This window comes from Myotis brandtii, unplaced genomic scaffold (genome assembly GCF_000412655.1).
Source record: "Myotis brandtii unplaced genomic scaffold, ASM41265v1 scaffold84, whole genome shotgun sequence".
NCBI lineage: Eukaryota > Metazoa > Chordata > Mammalia > Chiroptera > Vespertilionidae > Myotis > Myotis brandtii.
Window position 1 is genome coordinate 10,314,657 of NW_005371410.1, and position 11,887 is coordinate 10,326,543.

The 11,887-nt window shown below is 39.6% G+C and overlaps 1 protein-coding gene across 3 annotated transcripts in view; it reads right to left on the reverse strand.

The window, feature by feature from the left end:
- Nucleotides 1–11,887, reverse strand: part of EML6 (echinoderm microtubule associated protein like 6) — a 199,557-nt gene that overhangs the window by 116,369 nt on the left and 71,301 nt on the right. For all 3 annotated transcript variants that reach the window (XM_005884611.2, XM_014532033.1, XM_014532032.1), the window contains exons 4-6: nt 9,198–9,266; nt 4,733–4,918; nt 3,092–3,227 (exon numbers count right to left, since the gene is read on the reverse strand). In XM_005884611.2, the coding sequence (XP_005884673.1) occupies nt 3,092–3,227; nt 4,733–4,918; nt 9,198–9,266 (391 nt within the window). The remainder of the gene's footprint in view (nt 1–3,091; nt 3,228–4,732; nt 4,919–9,197; nt 9,267–11,887) is intronic.

The window sequence follows — 11,887 nt, forward strand, 5'->3', positions numbered from 1 at the left end:
CAAAGCAGGACTGCATTTGAACATCAAGATGACAAAAATTATGACTACAGAAGAGATATACAACTTTAACATAGATAATGAAGGCACTGAAATTGTTAAAGATTTTGCTTTCCTTGATTCAGTCATCAAATCAAGATTGCAGCCAGGAAATCAAGAGAAGGCTGAGACTCAGAAGGGCAGCGATGGAAGAATTAGGAAAGATACCCAAGAGCAAAGATGTGTCATTAGATGACCAAGGCTAAGACCATTCATACCTTCATTCATATTCCCAATTACTATGAACAGATGCGAAGACTGGACAGTGAAGACGGCTGATAGGGAAAAAAATGATTCATTTGAAATACAGTGTTGGAGGACAGCTCTATGGACACCCTGGATCACTAGAAAGATTTACAAGTGGATCCTAGAGCAAATTAAAGCTGAAATATTGCTGGAGGCAAAAATGACAAAACTGAAGCTGTCCTACTTTGGGCACATTATGAGAAGATGGAGTTCTTTGGCAAAGACAATAATTCTGGGGAAAAATAGAAGGCAACAGACAAAATATGAGATGGATTGACTCCATAAAGGAAGCCACAGGCATGAGTCTACAGGAGCTGAGCAGGACTGTTGAGGACAGGACTTCGTGGACGTCACTCATTCATAGGGTCACCAAGAACCGGAGTTGACTCAATGGTGCCAAACACACATAAATAAGGAAATTACAGCATAGAAATTTTCAATTATTTGCCCAAAGTCCCAGAATGAGCAAGTGATACAGATAAAAGGAGAATTCAAGCGGTGGAAGCCTGGAATGAACTCTCTTCCCCACAAAGTTATTTCCTTTCTCTGGATGTGCACCCAGGACATGGTACCAAAGATTGAACAGGACAAGGTGATGGCTTTCTTTTTTCTGTCAACCTAACCTTATTAAAGATGTAGTACTGACGAGCCCCTCAACAAAGAGGTAAAAAGTAATAAATGAGTGAGAGGAAGAGAGATTTCACTCAGTCAAAGAGGGAAGGTGGGAGAGGGTGAGGAAAAAACAGCAGGGACCTCTGAACCCCCTCCCCACTGCCTCCCCTCATTAAAGGGGTAGCTGAAGCCACTAAGGAGGTGGACCAGGGGCTCCTGGCCCTGCCTGTGGTTCTGGTGCTGAAGAGTAATGCTAAAAGCAGAGTCTGGGAACCTGAAGGAAACAAGGCTTCCCAGAGATTCCTGAGCACCGATGACTGGGAACAGGACTGGCCTTATGATTTGTGGGGCCCAATATAAAATGAAAATGTCAGATCTCTTGTTTAAAAAAAATGATTAAGAATTTCAAGGCAACAACAGCACAAAACCAGATCTCCTGCCCGGGGAGCCAGCCCTGCCTGAAGGATTACATTGCATCCTGTACGCAGAGTGCTTAGCACAATGGTCGCCATCCAGTACTGGAGCTGCTGCAGGAGAGTTGCAGGGCTCTCCAAGGGCTGGGCAAGAGCTGGTCCTAAACAGGACTGCAGGTCGCCTGCAGCACCAAGTGCCCATGGCCTGCTGCTACTGTTTGCAAGGGTCTCTGCCTGCGAATTTCTAGCAGAACCTGTAGAAAGCTGCTCTCTACAAAATCTGGTCTATTTCAGCGTCTATAGGATTCAAATTCTATAGTCACAGGAACTCCACACAGCCTAAGGGGACCTCAGAAGATAGAGACACACCACTAGACCTGCTGTGTTCCACCTCGGGGAAGGACCACCCAGACAGGTTTTTATTTGAGGCCCGCCTGGGAAGGGGAATTACTACCAGAACAAACCAGATGGTCAGCCTCTTCGAATGTTCTCACACCACATTCCACACCACAGAGCATGAACAAACACCACCACACGCAGCCCCTCCAGGCACTCCTCGCCATCTCCAGCACCTATGCATGCTCCTCTGATGCGCCTCCACTTTCTCAGCACAACAGTGAGGCAGGAGGCATGGCCCAAAGGACAACGGTGGACAGACAGGGAGACAGGTGATGGAGGCAATGGGAGCAGAGGTGAGGCATGAAGCCACTCAACGGACCGGAAGAAGAATCGGATGTGCTTGCTTTGTCTCTGTTGGAAACAAGGCTGTTCTCAGATTGGAGAATTGCTCTTTTGAATGTTCTATACCAGGGTTTCTCAGGCACAGAGAGAGTTGGAGATCTGCTCACCTCCCTATTGCTGGTTCTTGAGGGTCAAGCTTGAACACGGCAGGTTGACACAAAGACGAAGGGGCTGCTAGGCCATCCTAAAAACGTTGGCTGTTTTTCTGAGGAAAATGGAAACCATCGCAGGGGTTTGAGGAAAGGAATAATGTGATCTGGCTCGTAAATGTCAAACAATCCCTCTGGCTGCTATTCTGAGAATGATGGCTGAAGCAGGAACACAAGCTATAAAGCAACTGCAGGGATCTATGTGAAAGATGGCGGTTCAGATCAGCGGGTGGGCAGCAGAGATGCTGAGAAGTCTAAGAAGGGGCATCCTGGATCTTGGAGACTTCAGCCTCCTAACTCTTGCTCAACACTAAGGGAATGCTGATTGGCCTAACGCAAAGTATCTCCAGATATAGAGTTTATAGTCATTCTACACAGCAACAATTCAACAAGTATGTATTGGAAATTAAAACAAATACACAAGACTCCAATAAAATGCCTGAAGCATGCTTTTTAGAAGAGCCCATTCAGTTTGTAGGCATGTATCTGACACTTAGTAGATACTTACTAAGTGTCTATTGAATGGATAAATAAATGAATAATACGCCTTATACTGTGTGAATAATTACTGTATTCTTTTAGACATAATCATTTACAGCCATTAATTCAAAGTATTGTATCACCATAGATGTAATTTATTTTAGTTGACTTGCTTTAAGAATTATTTTTGGCTTCCCTTGCCACCACTATAAGTCATTTACACTTCATTATTTTACCCAGATCATAAATTTGTGTTAAAAATGACCAGACTCAGCATGCACTGTTATTAAGTTAGGTGTGAGATTTGACCTAGATCCCTTTATGGAATAAGATGGGTACAGGAAAACCAATACAGAACTTCACCTTGCATTTAACACTCATAGAGTTATGGGTAAGCACAAATACATATATTACCTTTATATCCTTGTTCTGTCTCCCTGAGATCAATTTTGGTTATTGGTTTGAAATCAGTATCCCATAACCGTATACACCCGTCACGTCCACCAGTGGCGAAGCCTTCATCGCAAGCATACATGCTAAAGATTCCAGCCTGGAAATAAGGCAGATAACACTCAATGCTGCCATCATTCTGAATGCCACTGCAGTTGGGTCTTGATTAAAAACCAAAACAAAAATAAAAACAAATTTCTTGTTCTCTATTGAAATCCTGACAATACAACAAGCAGCCATTTATAATATCCTTTATTTTTTAGCTAGATTAAAAATTAATCATAATAACCACCAGAGCAAACTAGTTCAAGAGCTCCTTTGCCACTACTAAACTGATTGCAAGTTGTAAGAAAATTATTCAGAATTCCTTGGTTAAATCGGATACGGAAATCATAAATTCCTTTACATGACAAGTGATTGTTATAGAGAAAAGATGTGACAATGGGTCACTACAAAAAAAAGTAAGACAACAATGGAGGTATTTAATATAAATCACTAGCCAAATAATCAAGTAAAAAATATCCGGCTGAGACCATAAACACTTCTACAGGTACAAGCTTGTCTCAACGAACATAAATTACTGTGGTGTTGGCTTAAGCATCATTGAAGATGCCTTTTCACATCTGAAATAGTTTCATAATTTAAAGATGCTTGTCTACAGGAAAATATTTTATTTGGTCTGCTTAAAGTGCTGCAAGTGAATAATGTTGACCTAAGGTCTAGAGTAAAGAGAAATTAGGTTACTAAGGTAGCTATGAATGAGGACAAATACTGATCTCTTAATTGTTTTAAAAGCAGTTTAAAACATAATAATCAAAGCCAAGAAAAATTGGTCTAGAACATACAAGACAATGAAAGATCTAAAATTTCATAGCTCTTTTGCTAAGAGTTGCTTAAACTTTTCTTCCTATTATAAAATTACAATAATAGGGGATAAATTTGGAGGCAATAAGCAAATGACTCAAATTTCCAGTAACATTTTGCCACATCTCCACTTACTACAAATAGGCTTTACCATTCACATCATCTTTATTTTATCATCTGTAGACACAGCAATGTAACCATTTTAATATATGTCAAAATTGAGCAGAGTGGTCAGAAGTAAAGTTTGCCCTGTTCTTACACAGCAGACAATCAAAAGAGAGTTTGTCAATGGTTTCTATTTGCATTTTAAGACTTGTGATGTGGACCTAGAAGTGAGGGAAATCTACTTTATTAATCAATGTAAAAATAATTGTCTCCATCCTTGCTAATCAACGTATGGGCCACAGTGACATCATCCCAGACCCACTGAGTCAGAGTCTGCATCTCAACAAGATCTCCCGGGCCATTTGTAGGCAAAGTTTGACAAGTGCTGGTCGATACGATGAAACTGATGATGAAATTGTTCTAGTATTCTGTGGAGCTACTGCGGATGAATAACAACCCTAACCAGTCAATCGGTAATTGAGGTGAAGGCCAATTAAATTATGATGCTTTTGAAATATTTCTTTTAGGTGAAAACATTGGGGAAATCTTTCAGGCATGTTTAGGGAGTGTTCAGCAGAGTTGAGCAAGGGAGTGGAGGGGAGGGGGAATACCAAATTTCCACATGGGAACACTTACACTATGTGCGCCTTGGACGGTGCGGACTAAATTGAGCCCTTTCCAGACATAGATGTCCCCATTTAAAGCACCAGAGTAGGTGATGTCTTCTTTGGCACACGCAAGGCAAAGGATGGTCTGAAGATCCCCTGTTTTGCCAAATATCCCTCTTTTTGCAGTCAGGGCATTTCCACATAGTGTCCAAAACTAGAAAGTGATAAAATAAAAAGATCCAAAAATAGAGTGTTCCGAGGCATCTCATTATTAGTGTTTGTTTGCTTACGTTTGGATACACGTTACATAATTTGCTGTAGGTGAACAAGGTACACACAATTTAACTTATTTTGCTGTGACAGCAGACTGCAAAATGCTTTAGCCAGCTACCAGCATAAAGAAAACTTGTATTTTAAAAATGTTCAAAGCTCCAAAATTCCAAAACATTACTAATTATTGATTAGTAATATAAAATGTCAATGTTCCAAGAGTTGGGATAAAGTGGATGATGAAATCATCACGTTTTTGTTTGATTTCTAGTCAAATTATAGAACTAGGATAGATTCATTGTGGGGAAGTTTAGAAAAACAGAAAAGATAGAGAGGAAAATTGAAATTACCCACAACCTCCTGCTAACACACTGATATATCTTCTAGGCATTTTTTGGTGTATATAAATATATTTGGAAACAATTTCTTTCTAACTAAAAATGTTATAAATCGTCACTGTAAAAATGTTACTTAGAAATATGTTGTTAAATATAAGCTATATTTCTGTAGAGCCCAATAAATGCCTAGCTTTTCGGTTTAGTGGTATAATTTATCATGTGGAAAACCATAAGCATGAAGCTTGAGCTACTTTACAGAAGGTAGCAGGGAGACTCTGTGGTTATGTAGATATTAAATATTTTGCTGTAGGATAGTTTTGAAAAAAATATATGAAATGGTATAACTCTAGTGCCCTATATATAGTCCCTCATAGTCTATAATGGCTCTTTACAAAGGTCTAGCATTTAATCTTCTTAGTACCCTTGAAAAGAGGCTAAGACAGATACTACTACTACTATCTCCATTTGGAAGTGAGGAACAGAGTATTAAGTGGTTTGCCGAAGGTCAGGGCTCAAGGCGGGGGGGTGGGGGGGGGGGGTTCTACAGGAAGAGGGGGGGGGGGGGGGGGGTTCTACAGGACACAATATTGAAATCCTGATCTTTGCCTTGAGAACTTTCAGTCTAATGAAGATACATGTAAAACAAGCGATAATTTCAAGGCAGCATATTCAGACTGCATACAGGTGGCAAGAGAATTAAAGGAGAGAGAAGCATGTTGAATTAACTGGGATGAGCCAGAGTAGGATTTGGATCGCTGGTGAGGAAGAAACTGCACTAGGGCCCACAAGAGCAGGTTAGGCAAATCTAGGTGACAGGACATGTGTGAGGAAAAGTCAGTGACAGCCCTAATTTTTGTGCCTGCAAGAGAGGAAGCAATGGTGGTCCTCTCAGAGTAGTCGGGTATCTGAGGTGGCCCTCAGGGAGGAGGAGAGACAGATGTGCAACCCTTTGAGACAATACAGGGTTTTTCTCATTAAAGAGGGAAGTGTCAACTTTAGTGATTCATTTCTTTGGATATTGTTTTTATGAAAATGCATGAAAGTATACATGGAAAGAATAAAAAGACAGGTATAAGCTTTAGTTAATACATTTACTATTTCAGTACTAACTTTGAACCTAAACAAACTATGAGATGTAACTACATACTACATGCCAAAGAACTTGCTGTTCGTGGTAACCCTTAAGATATGTTTCTTTCTCACCATGTCTCCCAGGTGTGAAGATTAAAAGGAGAGTAATTATTTTGTAATTATTATTGCTTTAACATGGGGTGTGTACCTCTGACCTGAATTCCTGGAATATTTCTAGATGGACAACCACAAAAAATAAAGAGAGACCATTATCCTCAGTCACAAAGGGTTTCTGATAAATTCACCTGATCAGATGGTATAATGTAAAACATTGCAAGTAATCAAAGGACTCTCTAAAAAGGCACCTATAAATGTAATGCCAGGATAGGTATGAGATTTTCCTCCGGAAAATGGCAAATCTTTGACCCATGATCTCTTCTTGAGAAGCACTTCCTGTTTGGAAAACAGTGACAGGTTAGGGTAGCAACCATCATTAAGCCCAAATCAAATGGAGAGTCATTGTCCACCTTCTCCAATCTCCAGTCACAGATTGAAATGCAAATTTTGTTGGAACTGGCAGCTCCCTTGGAGTTCATCTGGCCCAGGTAAGCTCCAAGGTCCCTTCTGTCTCTGACTAGAGACTGGAGAAGGATCAACAGTGTCCACAAAGCTGGTGAGCTCATGTGCTATAGAACCAACCAAGCAGACAAGGCTCAACTGCCACTGTTTTTCAGGCGTTCGTTTCAATCCCTGTAACTTGCCTGTTTGCAAAACCAGAAAGGGTTTCACCCTGGCTACAAAAATTTCACATAAAAATATTTTCTTGGGGGTGAATCAAAGATTTTGCATTCACCTTGTGACTGGAATCATTCATTTGCTGTTAGGCAGCTTTTGGGGGAAAGGGTGGGGAATCCTAGAATTGGATGGAGAAGACATAGATGTTGAAAATAATTTGTTGAAGCCTGTTGAAATTTGATGTGGATTTCTTTCTAAAACAAATTAATAAAGAATGGCTGAGTGGGCATTTGCAGATTCTTCCATTTGAGGCAAAAATGCTTGTTTTTTTGCTTAGGAAAAAAAATGCCTAAAACTGCTAAGACACAACAAATTTTACAGGATAAGCAGCTCACAGTATTTTCAAATGAAGTTCCAGGGTTTTATGTTTCTCTGCTTCTAGATTTAACTGATTAAAAGTTAAATTAAGTATGGAAAAAAAATAGGAGGAAGCTAGAGAAGTCTACCAATTAAGCAGTTAATCTATTCTTTTTAATAATCTGGGGGGCAGGAGGGGTAGGTAATTAAGCCATGTATGATCATTAAGGAAATAATTTCTAAGTGGAAAGAGCTTTACACAGGGAGCCAGAGACCGAGTTTAAATCTTACCTGTGCCACCATTTTTGTGGTCCTAGGAAATGGGAGAAGTTAACATTATTGTGCCCCTACTGGTTCCATACACTATTTAATGTAACTTAATAAATTCAGGTGGTAGTGATCTCCCCACCCCTCTGTTTCCTAGAGGAAGAAACTCAGCCTCAGGGAGATTAAACAGCTTTCCCAGAGTCAAGCAGAGGGAGATAAAAGCAATATTCAATATAACCCCCTGTGTCTGGGGGCTCCCTCACTGTAGAATACGCAGGCTGGAGGATGGCTCCCGGGTCCGGGTCCCAGTCTTCCAGACACAGCCTCACGGAAATCGGGCTCATCGTGAGCTCACGCATTTCTTTACGTGTAGCTCAAAGAACTCCATACCTTTGCCATATTTTAGACTGATCAGAAACTCACGTTGGCAGATACATATCTTGGATGAATAAAAAGTGTTAAGGTAATTAATATTTAACAGCTACAGTGTATTTTGTGGCCAGAATCTTTCCAAATATTGGTTCCCATGGGAAGAAATTTTTAAAAAGTAGGTTCTTTGGTGATGAAAACATTAATAATCTTTGAACATGTTATGGGCCAAGGACCTTTCTGCTCCCAGTCCCATGATCCCATGGGTGACCAATGCCTCCTATTAACTCCGGGCTGAATTGCAACCCCTCAACTGGGTTCTTCTGCCTTCCAAGCCCTCCCTAGCAAACTCACCTACCCACCAAGACTCAGCCGAAACACCCACCATTCCTCTAACCCAGTGGTCGGCAAACTGCGGCTCACGAGCCACATGCAGCTCTTTGGCCCTTTGAGTGTGGCTCTTCCACAAAATATCACGTGCGGGCGCGCACGTACAGTGCGATTGAAACTTCGTGGCCCATGCGCAGAAGTCGGTATTTTGTGGAAGATACACACTCAAGGGGCCAAAGAGCCGCAGTTTGCCGACCACTGCAACCACTTGAAATCTCTCCTTTATCCCTACAGAATTTCAGGTGTGCCTCTCTTACAGAATGTTCTGTTTTAATGTTTTAATTGCTCAACTTCTAACAAATTGAAAATAGGGTCAGTTTTTATTCCCTCACATGGTACAAATTCAACTTTTTATCAAACTTAATGAGTTTTCTATACTTCCAGGAGGGCTGTGTAAAACATAAGGAAGGATCCTCCAACTGCTGCCGAAGCAAAGAGTGCCTGTATTACAGCAAACGTCTTCTCAGGTTACAATCAGGTCTTTGCACAAGGGTTACAAAATGTTTATGAAGCCCTAAGATGTTGGTAGGACACTGATGTTAGCTTCCTTCAAGGTCAGAGAAGCAGGTAAGGAGGCTTTAAATTTAAGGAAAGCCATGCAAAGTCAAGAAGTTTCTCAACACCAAATTATACATAAACACCTAAAATTTCTTTTCATACAAGGTACCAAAAATTTGAAAAAGAGAACTACTTTACCTTGATATGTTTTACTCCACAGCTAACCACTCTGTTTGGCTGATATGGATCCCAGGAAATATCAAAAATCTGTTTAAAAAATATTAAAAGTTGCTATGTTGATCATTGATGTGTTTTTGCCTTCTTTCAGATACGAGTCCGATTGCCAATACTCTACCCTGACACTTAGGACACAGTGTTACCTGCACAGACTGGAGGGTCTGGCTCCGGGATGAGTCAGGAATTGTTGACACATGTCTTATCACCTCATGTCTACTTACCTCAGGCCTGAATAGAGAGTTAATAGTTAACCACAATCATTGAGAACAAACTGGTGTATTTTTAAGTCTGTCCATGCAGGGTAATTGGATATGATGACATAGAATAATTTTTTATCAGATTTTCTCTAGAGCTTCATGCTAATATAACACTTTTGAGATAGTTTTACTAAATAAAAAGTAAAAAAGAATTACAAAATGCTTCATTTTAAGTAGGAAAATGTTTAATGGTCAACTACAAGTCAATGAGGCCAACAGTTTCTAGTGATCACGGAAGTTAATATTCCTGCCACTAACTTAGCCCACCGAAAATGGTTCTTCAGACCATCATTATAATCTGGTCCAAAATACTATTATATTTTCAGTTTTCCAAGGAACTGAAGACATATTTGCCAGTTTTATTTATCATTCTTTGAGAACAGCTACTAAGCTGCTTGCAGGTAGTTCTACTTCTATTTGGGGGACAGGAAAGAGAAGATTGTCATCTTTCAGGGTCAAATTACCAGTGGCAATTGTTTAAAGAGAGAATCTGATTTAGTGGGTCTGAAATTGGGCCCAAGGTCAAATTACCAGTGGCAATTGTTTAAAGTGCATATTCCCCTGGCGCACCAGAGAGAATCTGATTTAGTGGGTCTGAAATTGGGCCCAGACATTTTAAAACAGACCCCAGAAGATTCTGAGGAAGGTGGTCCATGGACCACATTCTGTGAAACTCTAATAAAAGGAAGAACCCATTGCCAGGGCCAGAGTAAGCACTTAGGCTGCTAACTTCTTATCACATCCGAAGGAGCAATATGGACCAATCATCAGAGAAAGGAGGAGGACTATAACCTTCGATTAAGTAGAAAGGAGCAACTGTGGACCACAGAAAGAGCACTGGGTCCACGTACCAATGAGGTCCAAGTACCTACTTCAGCTATGCAAGCTCAGGCAACTCTTAGCATCTCTAACCTCATGTTCTATAAAATGGATGACACCATCTCAGCTTTGTTATGAAGTCTATTAAGATAAGGTAAATATGATCATTTTGCAGGTTGCAAGAGCACTCATTATACAAATTACCAGTTAGGATTAAGTATTTGGCCACTAAAATAATCTTGAAGATAATCATTTGCCCATAAGCAGCCAATAATCATTCACATTAGCATCCATAATAAAGAACAAAACTAGGTGTGATACAAATTACGGCATCTGGGAGAACAATGTTCTAGAAGAACAGTATTTCATTAAAGCATTCTAGGCTAAAATTACAGAGTTCTCACTGGAATAGCATGACACTTACCTAACTGGAAAGTGTACAATATGGTAACAAAGAAATAGGAAATTCATGTATTGATCCAATCCAATTCAATTTACTTTATGAGATACAATGGGATCACAGCATAAACAAAAGCAGTAACACCCAAAATGTAAGCATTGCAAATATTTTCAACCTGTTCATTAAGTACTAAGTTAATACAAATTAACCACCAATAAGTTAATACCAACACCTGGGGGTAAAGCCCAAGCATCACTATGCTGAAACATCACCTTAGAGTATTTTTTATGTGCAGTCAGGGCCTAGAACCATTGGACCAGAGGGATGCCAGGCCTCTTCCAACACTCAAGTTCCATTGATGGTCATTCGTGGGCTTCCTGAGAACTTTATCCTCGAGTACAATTTGCCCAAATAATTGTAGCAACAACTATTGGATCTCCTTACTATCATAATTCTCCATATGTGACTATACTAATCATATAAAAAAACTTTGAGTTCTCACAAAGCAAGAGACAATGAATTTAATCTTTAATAAGGCCTCATTCTTCATAGGCACATATTGGGCAGAAATACAAAACAACTAGGAATCAATGTAAGATAATCACGCAAATTCATTATTTTTTAATTAGAAAATCAAGATAGTAAAGTAGCCAAATTATTTTAATTATGCAAGTCACTGGAGAAATAGATTTCTTACCAGTTAATGCATATATGCCTGCTTCATGTCCTATCTTGCCAGCCATGACTACAAGGTAGCATCATTTCTGATCACACTGACTTCAATATGAATGACAAGCAGGCCACAATTTACATTCAAGGTTCTCAAATATAGCAAAGAACCACAACGTTGTCATTGCATTCATTTGAAATTCAAATGTATACGCTTGTAAACGTATTTTGTGAATACTAATTTCTAACAACTCTTTCCATTTATAAATAAATACATCTATCTAAACTTTGCATATCATTTTAAAATTCAATTCCATTTTGATTTTATGAGGAAGCTATAAAAAGCAGTAACAACTTCAATAAAGCATCTGATCGCCAAAAGAAATGCCAACATAGCTATCAATCCTAAATTAATTTTTAAAAACAGTAAGTTTTTAAGTTGAATATGTAATATACATGTGGAATACTTACTTTAAGAAGTATTACAAACTCTGAGAGGCTCGATC